This window comes from Rattus norvegicus, chromosome 4 (assembly GCF_036323735.1).
Source record: "Rattus norvegicus strain BN/NHsdMcwi chromosome 4, GRCr8, whole genome shotgun sequence".
Lineage (NCBI taxonomy): Eukaryota > Metazoa > Chordata > Mammalia > Rodentia > Muridae > Rattus > Rattus norvegicus.
In genome coordinates, this window is record NC_086022.1 from 31248365 (window position 1) to 31270533 (window position 22169).

Consider the following 22169-nt stretch of genomic DNA (forward strand, 5'->3'; position numbering starts at 1 on the left):
CTTATTCAGTTAATGAACTGGAACTTCACATCCACGTTGTTCATCAATCATTTATTCCTTCTTGAGGAGTGATCTATTGTGTGTATGGATAGACATAAGTTTTCTCACTCACCAACTGAAGGAATTCGGGCAGTTATGAGTAAATACACTTCGCAGTGAAAATGTATCCTTTGATAAAACCCATAGAGAGAATGGGGTAGAGGGAGTGTACCTCAATCCACTGAAATCTACATATGGCCCACAGACAATACAATGCTCAATAGAGAAAAAAAGTGAGGCGATTCTATTAAAATCGGGGACAATGTGAGGCTGTCCATTCTCTACTCCTTTTGAAAATAGTGTCAGAGGCTCAAGATACAGCAACATGACAAGAGAGGGAAATAAAAAAGGTGCAACTAGGAAACAAAGTCAAGTATCCCTGTCAGCTGGTAACAGCGCTGCACATAAGAAACCCTAAAAAATACCTGAACACAGAGCAGATACATCCTTTCAGCAAAGTGGCAGTATACAGTATACAGGACTAACATATAAATATCCACAGCCATTCTGTATGCCAGGGGCACTGAGAGAAATCAGGGAATTGACAACAGTAAACAAACAAAAAAACACAGGTTCAAAGAAAACAAAGACTGAAAGACTTCCCATGCTAATGGATTAGAATTAATGTTGTGAAAGTGGCCATCCTAATAAAGGCAATCTACAGGGCCAATGCTATTCCAATCAAAATTCTCATGCCATTCTTCATAGAAACTGAAAAAAGTTCTTAACACAGAAGTACAAAGACCTCAGATATCCAAAGCAGTCCTAGGCAAAAATAATACTGAAGGCATTACCATGCCCAGTGTCTTGGTTATCGTTCTATTACAGTGAAGAGATATGGCGACCAAGGCACTTATGGAAGAAAAGATCAACTGAGGGCTTGCTAACAGTTTCAGAGTGTTAGTCCAGGACCACTGTGGCAGGAAACATAGCAGCAGGCAGTCAAACATGGCACTGGCATGTGCTTACATGGCATGTAAGCTGAGAGCTTCTGGCTGATTCATTAGCAGGAGGCAGAGAGGGGACTGGGCCTGACACACCTCCTCTAATAAGGCTATGTCTCCTAATTCATCCCAGTTTTTACCAACTGGGAACCAAACATTCAAATTTATGAGTCAGTGGGGCTGTTCTCATTCAAACCACCACATGTGGTTTCAAGATATACTACAGAGCCACATTAGTATAAAACAGCATGGTGCCAGGTGGTAAGGACACACATCTTTACTACTAGCATTCAGGAGGCAGAAGCAGGAGGATCTCTGAGGCCAGCCTGATCTACAGAGCAAGTTCTAGGACTGACTAATGGAAACTGATGAAAGTAAAAAGTTGTGTGGCAAAGGAAGTGGTCAGTCAAGGGAAGATGTAGCCTACAGCTATGGGATTAGAGCAAGTCTTGGCTAGCTATATATGTCCAACAGGATTACTATTAAGAACAGAAATAACTCAAAAAACAAAACACCAAGAAAGCAAGTAGCCCAATTAAAAATGACCCATAAATCTGAACACAGATTTCTCAAAAGAAAAAAACATGTATGGTTGCTAAGCACTTTAAAAAGTTCCATATCTGTAGATATATGAACATTTTCAGAATCCAAAATGGTCAAAAGTTACTGTAAATCAATTTGTTTTACCTTTTGATCTGGGCAATTATGTCAGATTGCTATGTAGCTAGCTTACCATTTTAGATTAACTTAGTATATACTATTATATGCACACTGTATATAAAAACCTCATATATGACAAATTAAATTTAAGAAAAAGGTTCAATTAATCACTCAGCAAATGAAAATGAAAACTATGGTAAGAGAAAGAGGAACAATTCATTGATGGTGAGATTATAGGTGTCGCCTCTGGAAAGATGAGTGTGGAAGTTCTTCACAAAGCCAGAAGTAGAATTTCCATGTGCTGGCCGTAATGCTCCTGGGAATATACCTCACAGGACTCTATCCTTCTATAGAGATGTGTGGTCATTTGTGTTCATTGCTGCTCTTGACAATACCCAGGAAATGGGATCAGTTCATCAACAGATAAATGGGTAATAAAAATGTTATCTATCTATCTATCTATCTATCTATCTATCTATCAATCATCTCCTATCTATCCATCCATCTACCTACCCACTCATATATATATATACATAATGGGATTCTATTAATTTGTAAAGAAAAGTTAAGTTATAATAGTTGAAGGTAAATGAATGGAACTGGAAAATCACACTGCACGAAGTAACCCATATCCAGAAAATGCCAAATGCCTTTTCTCTCACTCGTGGATCATAGACTAAACTTGGAGTACCTGTAGAAGCCGGGACACTAGAAAGGGACCACTGAAAGGGGATGTCGGGTGTTAGAAAACAGGTAGTGTGAAATAGAAATGGGGATGGAAAGGTTTAAGCAGGGAAGAGTGTGGGAGGAAGGGGCACAGGGGGAGTGATAATCAAAAGAGACTATGAGAAAAGCTACATGGAAAACTATTTTGTAAGCCAATTAAAATAGATGATAAAAAAGTTCTAAGGCAGCGTGCTTGGCTGGATACTGCTGCTTCTAGGAGCCACTGATTAATAAACATAAATTCCAGTGCCAGGCTGCCAACCCTTCGAGTTGTTGAGTGGGGCCTCCAAAGGCTTCCCAAGACCACACAGGCTCCATCCACGCCTCCTGGCTGGCCACCAGAACTTGACGGTTGAGACCCTGTTAGTGAAGACAGCACACCTTGGTTGCAAGATAGAAACAAAGCTGGATGCTTCCTTCTTGCTGTTTGCTTTCATAATGCTATCAGGTTCTATGCAGGGTGTGGGCTTAGAAAAGCTTCAATAGATGCTTCCAGCTATGACCCCTAAGAATTACAATACCAATCCGCAGGTGGCAATGGCTGTTAAAGGCCCAACAGCCCACTCAGGTTGAATTTAAGGCTTGCTCTGCAGGAAGGAATTTGTGTTGAGAATTGTAAATCCAGTAAAAATTCATGGCTGGGCAGGTCATAGACTGCTGGGGAGGGTAGCTTACTCCTGTTGTTGACCCAAGTTGAACTGGGATCAGGCTGCCTTCTAAACATCCACGTTTTTATAAGTGATAGGTAGTCCTGGCTGCTAACTTGACATACTCAGCCAGACGGAAACCTCAAATAAAGAACTGCCTCCCTCAAAGTAATCTGTATGCATGTCTGCAGGGCACTGCTAACTGACACAGAGGGGACCAGCTCACTATAGGTAGGACCATCCCTAGGTAGGTGGGCTGTGTATACTAGTTAGATGAGCAAACCGGCAAACAGTGCTCCTGTATGGTCTATGCTTTAGTTACCGCTGGCAGATTCCTACAAGCTGAAATAAACCCTCTTCTGGCCAGGTTGCTTTGGTCAGTGTTTTATCATGACAACAGAGAGGCAACCTAGAACACACAGAGACAAATATTACTCTCAGACTTCATTAGAGAAATTTCTTTCCACAATGAACGGTAACAAATGAAGAGATTCTTGGCTGCCCAAGGTACTGAGAAAAAGTGACAGCTGAGCATTCAGATCTGCGTAGGATATTTATATTGCCACCTTTATGGCTCGGGGAATAGCACAAAAGAGGCAGAAAGCTGGAAGACAGAGACAATGGTAGCAAAATAAGATCTGGGCACGGATGGCACGGCACGGCAACCATGAACTTACAGTAACTCTGGCTGCCTGCACAGGGCCTGTACAGGATTAAATCTTTCAATAGTCAGTCATGGATTAGGGGAAGAAGGCAGGGGTCCAACCTTCCCTGCTCAACTATATATTGGATACTGAGGGATTCTAGAAGACAGGGAGTCATTAATGAACCCACCAGTCTCTAACGGATCGCTCCATAGCCATGGTCAGACAGTTCTCACTCAAATCAGTGGGTAACAGAACAAAACACAAATACATGAATATGGGGAAAACATCTGTAGGAAGGAGGGGAGACTGATGGGACTGTGAGAGAGGTAAGAATGGTGAGAGTAAACACAATGCCTTAAATACATAGGAATTTGTGAAAGAAAGGCTCATATTTAATATGAAATTTAGAATTTGATTCTGAATACAATGAGGAAGTCTGCTGCAGAGACTGTGAGAGGTTGCAGGAGGTACTGAGGTGAGAAGCCTTCCTTCCATACTGAGTAGCCTACATATAAAGAAGTGTTTCCTTCACTTCTTGCCAGTGAGCGAATCTACCCTGTTGCTGCTACTTCTGTAGCTGTGATCCTTCACTGATATCACAACCCAACTCCTGCAACCTTTCGGCTTGAACTAAAGATCAGAAGTGCTCTAGGCCTTCATCACTATTTTTGGGCTGCTGAGGGATCCAGATCCACAGACTAGGCAGCTACTGTGTTTTCAGCCTCCCCAGTATGCAGTATGCTCACAGACACGGTGAGACTACCCAACTCTTCTTACATAAACTAATCTAGAAATCCCTTTGTAATTTACATTTCCTTTCTCCAGTTTTGTTCTACAGAACCCTGACTAATACATGAATCATGAAATGTATTTGTGTTAATACATAGTGATCAGAAAGGAAAAGAATGTTGGTGAGGCGGAGAGGCAGTGTAAAGCCTGTGTCAGGCTCTCAGCCAAGGAAACAATGCCAAGGACCTCAACTCTGGTGGCTACAGTACAACTAGGAATGGAATGGGAAAGACCTTTTAAGACAACAGATTGGGGCTGGTAAGATGATGGCTCACGGTTAAAGAACTGACTGCTCTTCCAGAAGTCCTGAGTTCAATTCCCAGCAACCACATGGTGGCTCACAGCCATCTGTAATGGGCTCCGATGCCCTACTCTGGTGTGTCTGAAGACAGCTACAGTGTACTCATATAAATAAAAATAAATCTTTAAAAAAAAGACATTAGATTACATGCAATAAACACATGTATATAGCAAGGAAGGTGAAGTGAAAAAAGTTGAAGGCCACTTGGAGACGTCACGGCTATGTACATGGATGTAATCTGACAACGTCACTAACCAAACAAGTGGGGGAAACAAATTCTGCTTCTAGATATGATGAAAACAAAATCATTTACAGCCTATGTTAAGAGAAGCTGTAATAACAGGAACTTGAAACTGAGATCTGGAATTCAGAGACAGATTGAAGCTCAAGATTTAAGAACATACTAGGAAACAGTAAAGTCTAAAATGGATCAAATTACCCAGGAACTGGTTAATCAAAAGTATGTATGTAGCACAGAATAAAAGGCTTTCTTGTTAGCCTCACTTAAACACAGAATTTTAATAAGCCTTATATGTGGTATCATTTAGAATAAAAAATTAATGTCAAGAGTAGAAAATGACACAAAAATTATCTGCTTGTATGTGTGCTTTGGCATGACAGTCAGTGGCCTAATTTAATCAAATCTGAGATTTAGAAATAAGAAATTATTCCCAAGCCATCCACGGTACACCCAGAGGATGAAAAACTGCAGGGAGGGAGTGAGTGTCGGGCCCCATCAGTGTGTTCAGACACTAGGACTGAATCGAGGAGTTCAGCAGCAACTCTTCGAGGGAAGCCATCTTTAGTGAAGACGTTTAGAAACACCTTGAGACATGTTTAGAGATCACAGAAGAAATGGTTTAAGTAACAGATCTAAGTACAAAATACATTTTATTTATTCAAATCATGTTGGTTTTCAGAATATTTTGAAGTAACACACAAAATTATATCAAAGCTATATTTTAATCTCAGCCCACTCCACACTAAATTCTTTACTGTTTACCAAAAATAACTTTTTATAAAGCTTACTATTTTTGTCTAATATAATACAGATTGCTGATCTATTTTTATGTGTTTCTCTCAAAAATTAGAAGAGCTTATGAGCATATCATACAAAACTAAGTGGTATATTACACACCAAACACGAGTACAGATTCTGTACAATAATGTAACAGCATACACATACTACATGAGACTACATGCCTTGTTAGGTCATATTTTCAGAAATCTTTCATGGAAAAATTCTACATTGCAAAAGGTGGTGGTTCATACTCAAACTCAAATTCTTTTCATGAATTTCTTTCAGAGGGCATTAGTTGTCCATTTAACTTCATTAGCAGCTTTACCACAAGACCAGCCTACAAAATAAAACAGATGTTAACATCAAATATGAAACATAAAAAGATTAAAAGACATATAGAGTAGTAGGCATTTTCATACCTACTTGAAAGATAACTATTAGGAAGAGACAGCACGTCAAGAAACTGGGCATATCTGACACATCTGCAAACCCACGAACTTAGCTCTAGGCCTGCAGGTGTGAACCCTTTTCATTAAAGAACTCCCTTTGCCTGGTCTAGCCCCAGCCCTGTAGGTTCAGGGCCACATTTCTCTGGTTCAGCTAAACAGCTTAAGCATCAGCTTTACAAGGCCTAGTTTAGATCACATGAGTGTTGAGCAGCATGGCTCAATCTAAGGAAAGCCAGATTATCACATCAGACACCCAACCAACACATACCCAGGTCACATGGCAAAAACAAAGATTGGCCAACAGCATGTCTCCCATCAAACCCACTAGTCCCACAGAAGTGTTCTGCAATGAGAAGTACATAGATGAACCTCAGGACATAAGACTCAAAAGAATAATCATAAAGATTACCAAAGGATTCAAGGAATTCAAAGAAGATACAAATACTTTATTGAACTCCAAGAGGATAACAATAAACACTGGAGTGCTAACCAAGAAAATACACACATCTGAGTAAAATAAAAATAACTTAGGATTTGAAAACTTAAACTGAATAAAGAGAAACATTAATAAGAACACAAGATGAAATGAAGATGTAATTGAAAAACTCAATATGCCAATGAGAAAACTGAGGGAAATTTTAATAAGCAGAATCAATCTGAGTCAAACAGACAACAGATACCTGGACTAGAACATAAAAGAATCTAGACTAAATAAACGAAAATAAATCAAGATTTTTAATAAGCATAGAACAGAAACATATAGGAAATATGGAACATTAGCAAAAGATCAAATCTTTGAATTACAGGGCATTCAATGACATAATCCAGATCTTTAACAAGATGATACATGAAAACTTGTCCAAATTAAAGACACATCTACAGACACAAGACAGACACAGAACACCAAATAAATAAGATGAAAAGAAGCATACAAAAGAATATCACAGTTAAAACATTAAATATAACATAACAAAAGAAGAAAATAAACCCCCACAAGTCACATATATAGGAAAATCCATCAGAATAACACCTGACTTCTCAATGGAAACTCTGAAGGCCATAAAAGCCTAGAGGAATGCACTCCAAGTTCTAAAAGACAGACCACAATTGCAAAACTAGACTACTTTAACCAGTGAGACTATCTACCAAAGTTGACAGAGAAAGAAAAATTTTCTATGATCCAAACAGCTTATAAAAATTCATATCTAACTACAGCAAAAACACTAAACAATATTGGAAGCAATGCTCTGAACTAAAGAGAGGAATAAGAAAAGCCAAGAGACCTTGAGGGGCAGGGTGGGTTGGAGAAAGACAAAATAAAATTAAGAACACAAACCAGCAAAAAAGATCAAGATGACTACAATCTACATACACCTTTCAATAATAACTCTAAATATTATTGGCCTCAAGTCACCAATCAAAAGAAATGGACAAACTTGGATTAAGAAACAAAATCCATCTATGTGCTGTTTAGAAGAAATTCTAAATTTAAAGTTTTAACTTTAAAGATAGAGACGACCTTAAAGTAAAAGGAGAGAAAAGGCAGTCCCCTACTGATAGACACTGCACACCTAGGACACAGGAGTTGGACGCTTTGAGATGGATCTAACTTGAAAGCCTCTTTCGTGTGGTCTAGCTTTCACAGTTTCAGACAATACTACGGAAGCTGCCAAGGAAGCAATTAAGCAGTCCTATCCTGCTGCATGACAACCTATGAACCATGACAACAGTGTGGCAAGCTATGCACAAAGGAGCAGTATAGCATTTACATGCCAGTGATAATCAACACCTGTCTAACTGGACCTGAGGCACAAGAGGGAAATCACGGCTAATACTGGAAACCTAGCCACTTTCCCACAGCTAGTGAAATCATGGACCTTAGAATACCCACTTTGCCAGACCTTATCCTTGTACCCACAGACGGATGTAAAGCCACTCAGCCCTCACCAAAGAAGCCTTTCCTCACAGCAGATGGAGAGCGCCACAGAAAACTACAACTGGGCACAACTGAGAGATGAATGGCTCATGGGGGCCCAGTGCCAACTGACACATCTACACTATGGCGCCTAGATCTAAGGCTCAGGGAGCATTGCAGAAGAGAAGGTGGAAGATCACAAGAGACAGAATATCAGACACTTACAAGCCACTGGGAATCACTTTCTCCTACAAATAGCTGGACACGTAAGACCTGAGCAATGTCAATGTCAAGAGACATGTTACTATGGAAGGGAGACATATTTTAGGAAGATCCTGCTCCTAGACAGAGAACTAGAGCAAACTACTGACTGCTGGATGAAGAATGAGCCTCTCTGAGAGCAACATGAACGACCTGGTGTCCGAGTACCGGCAGTACCAGGATGCTACAGCTGAGGAGGAGGCTGAGGAGGAGGTGGCTTAGAGCTGTCTTAGTCACTCCAGCATGGGAGCAGTGTGAACTCTTTATTCATTCACAGCTTGTCTGCTAGCCGTGTCCACTGTGCATTTGCTGTCCTGTGTCCTGACATCACTTGTACAGATACCACCATTAAAGCAATTCATGGTGGAAAAAAAAAAGGAATGAGCCTCTCTCAGGAACAAGCCCCCTTTTTGGTTGTTCAATGCAGGTGGTTAGCCCAGGAACCACAAACACAGAAAGAACAAAAATGGCCTCAGCAGATTGTATTTATATATATTTGTCTACACATGTGCACAAGTGTGTACGTACATACACACATGTAAGCAACAACAACAACAACAACAACAATAATAATAATAATAAAAGAGGCTATCAGCATGGGGTGAGGTGGGGTGGGAGAGCCTGGAGGGAAGTTACCTGAAAGATACTGAAGAGAGGAAAGGGAAGGGGAAAGTGATGTACTTACCCTTCAATTAAAAACATTAAAAAATAAAAGTAAACAGGAGATAGAAGAAGAATTACTTAGGATTTTGAAGATGGTTAGGAAATGCCACCCTGAGCACAGTGAACGGTTCAGTGGTCAAGAAAAGGGAGAGACAGGGAATAACTAGTCATAATTACAGGAAATGGTATAAGGAAGAGCTTAACTGCTTTAAAACAGAAATATATCAGTTTGCCACGTTTCTGGCTCAGGAAGGGAATCCCATTTTCATCTAATACTAAAGGTTTCTGGGGAAGTTAAATGAATTAAGTATTAAAAAAAAAGAACTTTAATAAAACTATAGTTTACTATTATTAGTCAAACTAATTTATCAGTACTTGCCTGTTTTGTGTGTACTATAAAGCTCATTTTATTTTCCATACTGTGGATTTGAAAACAAGTACCAGCATCTCCCAGCTGCCACGTAAAGCAACAGTACTTAAGGCTGATGAGTAAGGCCTGCAACAGAATTAGAGATTACTATGCTAAAACAGAGGTGAGAGTAGCATTGGCTCAGTCAGGGTGGGTGTTTAGAAATTCAGGCTTATCCTTGGCTAACAAAGACCAGCTAGCTACATGAGACTTCTGTCTAAAAACAGCAACAAATGTCCTAAACAAGAAATGCAGCAACACTTCTTATCACTTAAGTGTTTACAATTATTATTAAATGTAACTGTTTTGGATATCATTTTTTAAAATCTCTTTACAGCACCCACACTAGCTTCACAAAGCCTGTAGGACCTACAAGGCTGACTCCAGAGACGACCATGAATAATAACAGTGTTTGTATCAGACTAACAAGCACTCTTATAGACGCCCATTCTCAGTGACGTGGAACATAGTAAAACAAGCTCTTATTTTATGCAGGTTAAAGAGTAATTAATATATTCAGTACCTTTCATGAATATATGTATACACAGTACTTTTAATCCTGAAAGTTACACAGTAGGATTAACAGGATGACCTCAGCGATTTCATTACAATGAAAATAAATACACTGACATGTTAATATGTATTGTAGAAATAAGAAAAACAAATATTTAGAATATATTCTTCGTAAATTCAATAGAAATATTTAAGAAGCAATGTTAGGGTAAGCTACTCTTATACTTTCCTAAAAATGCTATATTTAAGTAGGCATTCAATACATGTTTTCTTATTTCTAAGCTTGTTTTCGTTGATGTCTAGAACTTAGATTTATGAAGTATAGTATGTTATCATTCATCATATATAAGTGTATATGTGTATCATATCATATGTGTATCATATACATATATATGATATGTATGGTATCTGTATAAATGTAAATATAATGTATATATGTGTAAATACCATACATACATTGATTAAAAGATTAACATGCCTAAAATCTTTTTTATTATTATTATTATTATTATTATTATTATTATTACTTTCAATTTTTAACAGTCCAGTCATTGCCCCCCTCCCGATCTGCCCTCCCACAATTCCTCATCCCCTTCCTCCTCCCGTCTCCAAGGGGATGTCCCTTCCTCCCACCTCCTGCCAGGCCTCCCCACTCCCTGGGGCCTCAAGTCTCCATGACTAATATCTTAAATTTTTATTGTTTCTCTCTGGTAAGTAGACTGAAATTCCCTTCATTTTGGGATATACTTAATCTTTAATTATTCTGTCCCAGTAATAACATACTTTATTGCTTTAAATATACATTCATATGAAATGTATACATAATCTTCTTATACTGTCCTTCAAAACAGATATACTTAGAAATATTAGCTTCTTTTAAGTGGCAGTTCTTCCAATGTTAACTATAATAAGCTAAGAATATATCAAAATATAACAGTTTAAGGCTGTTTTGTTTGTTTTTGTTTTGTTTTTGAGACAGGGCCTTATTTTGTAGTTTTTGGAGCTTTTTGGAGCTATGTAGACCAGAATAGCCTCAAACTCCTCCCTCTGCCTCCTGCGATTAAAGGCATGTGACACCACACGTGGTAGTTTAGGGCATTTTTAAAGTGGGGTTTTGTTAAGGAAAAACAATATAGTTAATTTATATGAGTGTATGTTATATATAAAAGAATGACATTTGTTTAAAATCCAGTTATCTACATTCATGTTGTAAAATACAACTTTGTAAGATATTGAAAACAGCTATGTAGTAAGGTATAGATTAAAACCAGTGGAAAAGCACAGTAGTAACTTAAAATGAGTACACCTAGTCACTTGACTTAATTTTTTAAATTAAAGCTAAAAATCAATCTTTTAACAAGTCTCCAAAAAAAAAAAAAAAAAATGGGGCTGGGGATTTAGCTCAGTGGTAGAACGCTTACCTAGGAAGCGCAAGGCCCTGGGTTTGGTCCCCAGTTCCGAAAAAAAGAACCAAAAAAAAAAAAAAAAAAAAAAAAGAGAAAGAAAGAAAGAAAAAGAAAAGAAAAGAAAAAAGGAAGGAGAAAATGGGTTCAGGTAGCAAGTCTCAATTTTATGGAGATTAGATTTCCAATAAAAGTACAACTGACCCATATATTACAGTAAAATCTGCTGTTAGAGGACAACATGCAATGAGGAAAGGATTCTTAACACCACACACAGATAATATGAAGAGTCAGGGTCCACATGGTCTTTGATGTGACCAGGCTTCTCCAGAAGAAAAAAGCTGCCCTCATTAGGAGGTAAAACCTACAATTGGCAAGAAGCTCAGTAAGGAGAGTAAAATGGATCACGGAGTCATAAATGAGAGGGTTAGCTGCAAACAGCAAGAAGGAAAGGCAGGGAGTGAGAAGGTGTGCCCAGCAGCCAGCAGACATGGCAGGCAGCAGTGATGAGGACAGTGTGCTCTGCAGAAGGGCATGTGTGCACAAACTCAATTTAGCATGGATGAACACTGCTATTTAATAAAACTGATGACACAGGAGCAAACATAGTTCACCACACTGCAACACGGAGTCGCAACAAAGCTCATTTTATGTGAGCAGAACAGACCAGTCTCTGATGGACTGTATTTTCTGATGGACTGCTTTCGCTACTTGAAAGAGAAACATACAGAAAATAGATAATTGACATTAAAAAACTAGCTGCATTCTAGTTTCTCCAGAGAATCTCTAAATGACAACAACCTACTTGATAACTAAACAATTACGATCATCTTAGATCTTTCAAAGGTACCATAAACACATCAGTAGCTTAGGAGCAAAATATGCTTCTTGGCTCAACCACCTTCTTATATACTGAAGGATAATATTCCCACTTATATTTTTATCTGTTCACTTATTTTTTAAGATTTATTTGTGTGCATGCATGCGTGTGTGTGTGGGTGTGTACATGTGTACAGTTGCTCACAGAGGCCAGAAGAGGGTATCAGGACCTGGAGTTATAGGCAGTTGTGTGCTGGAAACCCAGCTCCAGTCTTCTGCAAGAATAAATAGTAAGTGCTCTTAACAACTGAGCCATCTCTCTACCCTTCTACTTAGAAATTGAATATCTTATTCTGAAAAAGAAGTCTGACAACTAATAAGATTGCTGTAATCCTTTTGCCTGTTATCTCAATTATTCAACTCCTGCATCAGAATATTATTAAAATATGAAATGTTGCATTATACTGCTAATCCACCAGTCCATCATTGGAATGCTTTATAAAACATTTTATTGTTATTCAAACTTGAAATGCTACCAAAGGCAAACACTACAGCTCAGAGAAACAGTGGGTGTCACATTCCCAGCAGCACCATCATCCAGTTTTACCAGGAGGGATCTGTAAACACAGGTACACAATTAGCAGAGGAAAACATCTTGAAATGGTGAAAAATATTTCCCCTCATTTTTCTCCCTTTCTTTCTTTTTGTAGGTGTGTACTTGTTAATGCACAGAGTCCAGAGTCAATGCTGACGGCTTCCTCAGTCCCCACTGCCTTATCTTTAACATAGAGTCTCCTCTCAGAGCTGGTAAGCTCTGACTAGACTGGACAGCCATGAGCCAGGACCCACCTGCTCTCACTCACTGGGCACTGGGGTTACCGATGGGCACGAAAGTGCCCAGCTTCTCATTTCTTTCAAACAAACTTATTTCACAGAAGTAGAGAAGTGGCCACAAACCACATAGCAGTACCCTACCTAGTGTTTGTAAACCAGTTTTAACAGAAATAAGCAATACCCAAAAGCAAGCAGAAAGGAATTTCAAGAAATCAAACTCTGCCAAGTATGAAATCTGTTATTCTGCCCTATGTTGTATTTTATTCTCTAGATCCTCCCATAAGTTAGCAGCATTATAAAATAACTGTCACCTAAAAGGCTGATCGCAAGTTCCCACGGATGACTGTATATAATTAGGTTACTCTAAGAAGAGACTTCAGAGCTGGAGAGATGGCTCAGTGGTTAAGAGCACTGACTGCTCTTCCAGAGGACCCAGGTTCCATACCCGGCAATCACATGGCAGCTCACATCACAGCTGTCTGTAATTCTAGGTCAGGGGGTCCAGCACTCCCTTCTGACCACCTTGAGGACCAGGCACACATGAGGTACACAGACTTACACACAGCATAGGTTAAGTCACCCATACACACAATATAAGACTTAAAAACAAAGCAAAAAGAAAAGACTTCAAAATAAGACACAAAAATAAGAATAAAATTCATAAAATTTCCAAACTAAAATGTCCTTTGGAACATGATCTAACTTTGACAAATCTTAATAAGTGTGGCAAGATTTTTACTGGATTACTACTATAAGTTAGAAAGATGTTTATCCTGCCTAGATGTGTTGAATATGTTAAAAATAACTGTTAAGCTTTTATATTCTAATAATTTTGTTTAGAATAAGGAACAACATGGTGTAAAGAATTTCTGTATTGGACCTAGAGAGACGGCCCATCAGTTAAGAGCACTTCAGAGGACCTGAATTTGATTCCTAGCCCATGGTTGCTCACAACTACTTGTAACTCCAACTCTAGGATGATCTGAACCCTGTAGACTCTGAGGGCAATTGCACTTACAAGACCATACTGTATGACATATAATTATGCTTACTATAAACACAATAAAATAAAAATAAATATAAGAACAAAGCTTAAACAATATCTAAAGAATGGAAATATTCCCTTCCACATTAAATCTTGTTCCCCGAAGAGTTTCTTATAACTAACCGTAATTTTCAAAATAAAACCCTTTATCATACACTATATATTTCTGTCTTAAGTCGGGAGTCCTCCCTCACCATCTCCACCTAATTGGTCTTAATATGTATATTAGGTTAGGCTAGCCTCAGAGTCATAGCCCTCAGAGGCTAGGATCATAGATAAATGCTACTATGGTTGGGTAAGTATTACTTTCCCTCTGTGTGAGAAAAAATGAAAAGCTGGTAGTAGTTTATAATGCAGGAGGCCTCACCAGAACTTGATAATGCTGGTGCCACAATCTCAGGCTTTTAGAACTGTCAGAAACAAGGGCCTCTTGTTTATAAGTCATCCACTCTATGGCAGTTTTTATAGGACTCTACCAGACAGACACATAATGAAAAGTGTCTTTTCACTTGATTTTGCAATGATTTGGCTCCTGTCTCTACAGGCATCAATAGATTCTTTTTTTTTTTTTTAATGAAATATATATGAGACATATGTAATGGTGAATGCCTAGAATTTAGAAGGTCGAAGCAGGCAAACCTCTGTGAGTTTAAGGCCAACCTGGTCTACACAGTGAGTTCCTGGATGCCAGAGCTACATAGTAAGAACCTGTCTCAAAAAAATAAAAATTATATAGAAATAACAATGTAATCTGTATTTATATAAAGACATTCTTCAACTCCTACAACTTTTACAGCAATATTAGCATACTGAAAAGTTCAGCACCCTTATAACATATAAAAACATCATTCTACCCCAAATACTATTTATTCTATTGTATGCAAAATTATTGCAAATGCAAAAATGTATTACAGTTGATGTGTAGATTGTATGTAGATTCTTCATGGAAGGTGGCAATGCTGTTCTAAATAACGCATGATAGAACTACACAAACATAGCTAAGGCGCTACCTTAGTTTCCATGTTTAGGAGATGAAGTCCTTTGATGTTCACTCCCACATACACAGGGATGACTTTATGATTGCTTGGGCTTGCCTTTGTAAATATCTGTCCTGTGAAAAAAGCTGCTCCGTATGTAGGAATTTCCCAGCAGTTCTGTAGAAACATGCGTTGCAGGTGATGCATTTCCTTACTGACACCCTCACTCATGCTAAGGTTCTGAAAACAAAGTAAAGAGTTGTGACCTTTTAATGATGCAAACACGTTTACTAGCAATTTCTAAAATCAATGTTTCCAAATAAGAATGAAGTTACAGTCTATTATTCCAAGTGTATTTTTTCTCTTGTGGCCTTAATATTAAAAATAAAGCAGCTGAGACCCACAAGTGTTGTCTATTCTAATGGAATGTAAGTGCTATGGGCAAGGACAGTACATGACTTTGGTCCGAACTCTAGTCTTCACCCCAGTATTCGACACATAGAAAGCACTCAGTCAAAGACTCTACTTCTAGAAAGAAACACATCTCGCTATTTTCAGTTTCAGGCACTGTGAACTAGAATTCCAGGATTTTAAATTCAGTGTTTAAAACATTATAACAGTAATACAAACAGTCTGTAGTCACGTGCATTTCTGTGGGGCAGCTTACCTTGTACTCATGGAGTATCCGATTTATCCAGTGAGGTGCCTTACTTTTCAGTTTAGTAATAGGTACGATGGATTTCAGATTTTCTTCACTGGAAGTACACATGCCAACATCCTTAAATAAGTCATCTTTAGTAGCTAAAGTACAATAATCCTTCTGTCACAAATGGCACCAAGTAATAGAAATTTTAAGCTGAATATGATGTTTTAAAACAAAATGTTCCACAATTATTTTTTTCTTCCATTTTTATTAAATTGGGTTAATTCCCTTTCCCGGTTTCTAGCCCATCAGCTCCCTAAACCTCCCTCCCCTTCTATATGGGAATTCCCCTCCCTAACCAGCCTCCATGTTCCACAATCTTAATATTACCAGTTTAATATTTCCTTCTTCAATAACCAGATAATATTTTCAAAAGTTGAAAGATCACATTAAAAAAACTTTAGACATGCTAAAACCTGTATTTTCTCTCAAGTATTAAATATCAAACAACTTTATATGGTGGGATTCTTTTTTTTTTTTTGGTTCTTTTTTTTCCGGAGCTGGGGACCGAACCCAAGGCCTTGCACTTCCTAGGTAAGCGCTCTACCACTGAGCTAAATCCCCAGCCCCATATGGTGGGATTCTTAAATATCTGACTCGTAGTTTTTCTTTTATTAAGTAAAAGTTTTAGTAAACTTATTTAAACACAAAGAAAAATCATAAAAGAAAATTATATCAAGTACAACGTATATATGTAAAACTTTGAAATGTTTTACTAACTAAAGAACAAGCTTTACAATAGGTTTTTTTCTTTTACTTAATGTTTTGTATTATTTAATTCTAATCCAATGTATAGACTGTCTGTCTGCCTGAGACAGGTCTTACTGTGCAGCTGAGACTGGTCTGGTTCATGATCCTTTCTCTGTCTTAGTCTCACTGATGATGAGCAGGCGCCACCATACCCAGCTAGCAATGCGTAACTACTTTGCAGTAACATTAAAATGTGTGGGTTAAAGAGAATCTTGAGCATATGATAAACCACTGCATACTTACTTTAAGAAACCTTGTTTGTGTTTTTTACTCTCATAATTCCCATAAACTATTTGTAACAGTAGACTTGCCAGTGTTATCAGTTTAGCATCAGGAGCCGTATAAAAGCCCTTCAGTAAATTATATCTGGCTTCATCAAAGAGAATAAGAATAGCTAGTGGGTCTTCAATCTTAAAAGGAAGAAAATACAATTTGGTTATTCAACTACAATTTACTTTATAACCCTTTTTCCTACCCAGAATAAAGCTCTAGCTGTATACAGGTGTATGTGGTGTGTATGCTATTACTGCACTAGAGCACGGGTTAGCAAGCTTGGTTTCTAAAGACCAGCCAGCAATACTCTAAGTCATATAATTTATGAGTCACATAATCTCTACTATAAATATTAGAGCATGAAAGCATCACTTATGAAATAAATTTTCACATATGAAATATTGTTTTTAAGCTATTGATGTTCTAAAAAAAACTCCTTAGTCTGCAGGCTTCATGAGAGTAGGCAGCAGACAGGTGTGGCCATAACAAGCACATAATTTGCTAATCTAAATATCACAGTTTATGCTGTTAAAGTTATAGCAAGGGCTTATCTAAATCTTTAAATTCATAAAACATTTTCCTATTATCTATGCCTTATAAAATACAGTAGTGAACTTCAAAGATAAAATATGTCAACTTTTAGAAGGGCAAATGAGGCTGAAATAGCTTCTTTTAAGTCAAACGCTTATTTACCCTATACTTTCAAATACATTAGAGGAAGAGTATAGTGTTTTGTTACATTTAAACAACTTACCTAATAGAATTAATATTGACAATGTTAGTCTATACATATATTTCTACTCAGAAATAATAATTATAGTCTGAGTATTTTCAAATATAAGTCACAACACTGAGTCTTTATGGTTGAAAGATTCTGATAAACAAAATAATTTTTTAGCTTATAATACTCTATCCACATAATTCTGAAAAACAAAAACAAATACAAAACACCACCACCATAAAACCACACCACAAAAAGAGATTTTTCTGTGAAAAAAATGGCAAAAAGATCATTCTAATTTAGAAGACACTGATAGGTACCAAGTCCAAAGTATGACCATTGACTAGATCCTGCAGGTGAGAGCTTATAAAGAATTTCTGAAATAACTGGGAAAAATGTTAATTTGGACATCAGATATTACTATGGAAAAGTCAATTTTCAGTTAAAGGCCTTTGTGGAATGTTCTCATTTTTGTGCCCTCTTCTGACCTCTGCAGTCATTAGGTACACAAGTTGTACACAGGCACACATACAGGCAAAATACCACACACATAAAAATTAGATTAAAAAAAAGGAGTAAGTGTAAAATATTAGTAATTAGTGGATCCAACAAGTGATACACAGTGTTAATTATATTGCTTTTTAAATTTACCTTTGGTTTTTTTAATTTCTTAAATTCAGATGTTGGGGAAAGGCTGAACAAGTGTTATTTTCATACTAGAGACTGACTTGATAGATTTAAAGAATTAGAACAGTCACACAGAATTTTTGTTAGTATGTTAAATGAGTTTTAACCAATGGCTACTGTTTTCTAATGAAATCAGGTTGTTGTCATCCTAAAATAATGATGCCAACCAATAAATGCAATTCTCCTATTTTTCAGAGTGTAGATAGGAATTAAAGGACAAGGATACTTTATCATATGACATTTGATAAAGACTTGCTTTCTTTTATGAATCTACTTTTCTAACCATGAAATTTAATACCAATGATCTGTATTGTTCCTTTCCCCTCTCAGACAACTTTCAAAATATTTCATGAGTCATGAAGGTAGCCTAAGAATGCTTGGATTACTTACAGATTTTTAAAATTTAACACACTTAAAAGATTGTAATGTATGCCATTTTAACCATTCATAAGTAAATAATCTAATGGTATTGATTATATTTTAGTATTGGGCTCTACCCTCACCACTATTCCCAAGGGTTACATACCAGGGGCTGAGCTGGACGGTGCGTAACAGCAGAGTGCGTGTGCATGCTCAGCTGTGTAAGACTCAGTCCTCAGAACTGGTCAAACACACACAACAAAACTCCCCATATTACCAGCATACGAGGTTTTGCTAACATTCTTTTGTAGAAATAGTTATGGATGGTATTAAGTTTATCTTTATGGATGGTATTTAGTATTATATGACCTAGCAGTTATTTTGTTAGTTTATATTATTAGGCTACTGTACCTTGCTTGCTATAATCTCTCACTTAGGTTTCTTCTTTGTTTATTTATTCTTATGCGATCTCATTTCCTCTGAATCTACAATCCTTTAATCCAAATATACTTGCTTGGAAAAGATCAATGAAGTTTAAATTCTGTTCTTATGTCAGGAATGGCTGCTTTCTCACTGCTTAGGACAACATTCTTGCATCCCTTTTACAAAACTCTAGTCTTTACCCAGGTTTTACAGGCTTCTTTTTTATAAATCCTGTTCTTTCCTACATCTTTGAAATTCACAAAGCTGATTTCTACTCTAAAAAAAGTTAATTTCTGTATAAGCTACGTCTATGATTGCTAATTTTCTTTTTTTTTTTTTTTTTTTTTTTTTCGGAGCTGGGGACCGAACCCAGGGCAAGTGCTCTACCACTGAGCTAAATCCCCAACCCGCTAATTTTCTTTAGCATGGCCTCCTTATTCTCCTTATTTCTGTTTTCAAAAGGGAAAAAATGTACTTGTTAAGATGAAAGTAAAGGAAAAAAAATACCAACCAGAACTTTGTATTTAGACCAACTGAAATTCCCTCTTACAACGGGATATTAAGATTTAACAGAAAAAGAAAGTATATTCCTTGTACAGGAGGAACAGCACAATTCCTACCTCTACCTTCTACCCCAGATCCTAGAGATTCTGTGGATTCAAATAACTGAATAAGGTTTCTAAGCAAACCTTTTTCTCAACTTCTAAAGGAAGTCCCACATCTCTTCTTAGGAAAAGCTGTGGTGTTTCTCTTTGTGGATCCAAATTAGTCAATTCAGCAAGTATTTCTGGCCAGTCACGAACTTGTTGCAAGGGTTTATGATAAGGCTTGAACTGAAGACCTGAAAAAGAGCTGTCCTTTATAAATAATACTGTAAAAACAAATCCACTATATCAATGCGTAGAAACCTTACATTAAATCATATGCATCTAAGTATCAAACAGTTTAGAAATCTAAATTTAAATCAATGTTCAATACTTATTACTACCCAAATTGTGGATACATCCCTGTTTTTAAGGACAAAATTATAAGAGCATTTCTTGCAAGCTAGGTATGAGGGCACAAGACCATAATCCCAGCACTTGGGAGGTGGACATTAAGAACACAAGTTCAAGTTTATCCTCAGCCAAATATCAAGGGTGAGTCCTGCCTGAGTTATGTGAAATCCTGTCTCAAAAAATAAAACAAAAGTAAAGACTATGGGCTGGAGAGATGGCTCCGTGCTTAAGAACACTGGGTGCTCTTCCAAAGGACCCAGGTTTAATTCCCAGCACCCACATGGTGGCTCACAAGCCCTGCAACTCCAGTCAAGCAATCCAACAACTCCACCTCTGCAGGGGCCAGGCATGCCCATGGCGCTCAGACACACAAGGAGACAGGGTACATGTAACAGAATAAAATCATTTTTAAAAAGTAAAGAATATTTCTTAGGCTTGAGATGTGATCAGTAGTGCGGCGCTTGCTTAGTAGTATTTCGAGAGATCTGGTTTCATAAATAGGATTAGAAAAAAATTGTGGAGAATTTTGCAGATAATTCTTAACATAAATCAAATGTACTAACGTACGCTAAATTAATTCCATTGTAGTTCACTTAATTTTGAATAACTACAATGATTTGGTGCTAAACATATATTCAAAGATAATCACCACACAATTATATTTCACAAGTATTTACAGTAAATTTGGAAGGATAAATATATAGAGATATTAAGTTGATTTTAAGTAAAAAGTTTGACAGAAAACTAACATAAATATTTCACTTTGAGAGAAACACTGAAAATAAAGGCAAGCTGTACGAATTTTACATTTAATAGCATTCAAACTACCTGTATTGTCAGAGAGGAAACCTCCAGTGCTTACTAATGTCAGTATGCTTTGAACAAAGCAGGGACGAGGGTCCTCCCATTTCAGTTTGAACACTAATATAAAATGTAGCTAAAAGTCAATAATTATTAAGGCTATCCTCAAGTTTCTTAGTGTACTTCCAAAAAGGAGCAATGAGGTCTAAACAATAAACTACGTCCCCCTCCTGAGTCTTCTTACTAAGATTCTCTGAACAGATCCAAATAGTGAAGCATTGCTGAGTTTCCTGAGAGAGTCTCATTCCTTCCATTATCTGCTGCGCCGTGGTATTATTGCCGTGCTTGAGTTCAACAGAACGATATGACCCATCCATTCTGTAGATTCGGACTTTTTCATACTAGGAAAACATGAAAAGTCATGTGAGCCGTCTAACCATTACATATCCAGAGCTTGAAGAGACACTGAGTGATCCAGAACACTTACTATTCCCTGTATCTACTTTGAGAGGTTCACAATCACTTGCAATTCCAGGTTCAGGGAATCCAATGCCACCTTCTGGTCCCTGTGGATACTCACAAACACATGTGCATATACACATGCAGGCACACACATACACATTCAAAATAATTACATACCACAGTGCAACAAGATACTTTCTGCCCAACTATACCTTCAGGGTATAGTCTTTTTTTTTTTTTTTTTTTTGGTTCTTTTTTTCGGAGCTGGGGACCAAACCCAGGGCCTTGCGCTTCCTAGGTAAGCGCTCTACCACTGAGCTAAATCCCCAGCCCCCAGGGTATAGTCTTAAGGTTTGGTCTGTTGCTATATATTGGAATATTAAATTCTGTACCTGAAGGTCTAGGCCTACGAGTGAATTAATGTTTATAGAGTTTTGTTGTGCAAACCTAGTTGCTTAATTTAAAACTATTGTTAAATAAAAATGGCCACAGCCAATAACTGAAGGGACTAGAGGCAGGTGGGTTTTGAGTTACCTGGTTGGGGGTGGAGAAGAGAGAAGAGGAACAGAGTTCAGGAGAAGGAGGAAGAACAAGAGGAGAGGAGAAAGGTACCACGAGGGAAGATGAACCATGAGCATGTGGCCAGGAGAAATGGCAAGTATCTGTCTAGAGTATACCACTGGGGAGGTAACCAGGACTGGGGTTAGAAGAATAGATTAGGGGTTATCTTCCCTCACAATCCCCCTGTAATTATCAAATAAAATAAAATTATCAAATAAAATAGCCATAGTCTGAGTCTCATCTATTTGGAACTAGTCAGGTATAGGTTTACCTTGATTGTACTACAGTATAGACTTCTAATGTGGGAACTATCGAGACCTTGCTCAAACAAGAACATGTTGACAGTATTTAAAAATGATTATTCCCAC

At 37.6% G+C, this 22169-nt stretch overlaps 1 protein-coding gene and 1 long non-coding RNA gene across 4 annotated transcripts in view; one reads left to right on the forward strand and one right to left on the reverse strand.

The window, feature by feature from the left end:
- Positions 1-22169, forward strand: part of LOC134486560 (uncharacterized) — a 29150-nt gene that overhangs the window by 521 nt on the left and 6460 nt on the right. The window contains exon 2 of one of the 2 annotated variants that reach the window (XR_010065760.1): positions 4489-8776. The exons of the other annotated variant lie outside the window; for it this stretch is intronic. This is a non-coding gene — a long non-coding RNA (uncharacterized LOC134486560). Of the gene's footprint in view, positions 1-4488; positions 8777-22169 lie in introns of those variants that run through there. 2 annotated transcript variants of the gene reach the window in all.
- The window catches only part of Krit1 (KRIT1, ankyrin repeat containing), a 34149-nt gene continuing 17533 nt past the window's right edge, over positions 5554-22169 (reverse strand). The window contains exons 11-17 of one of the 2 annotated variants that reach the window (NM_001108618.1): positions 21023-21179; positions 19669-19820; positions 16759-16925; positions 15730-15817; positions 15096-15302; positions 9442-9558; positions 5554-6111 (exon numbers count right to left, since the gene is read on the reverse strand). In NM_001108618.1, coding sequence (NP_001102088.1) covers positions 6043-6111; positions 9442-9558; positions 15096-15302; positions 15730-15817; positions 16759-16925; positions 19669-19820; positions 21023-21179 — 957 coding nt within the window. In that variant the 3' untranslated portion in view covers positions 5554-6042. Of the gene's footprint in view, positions 6112-9441; positions 9559-15095; positions 15303-15729; positions 15864-16758; positions 16926-19668; positions 19821-21022; positions 21180-22169 lie in introns of those variants that run through there. The other variant, XM_039107762.2, reaches the window with a different exon arrangement.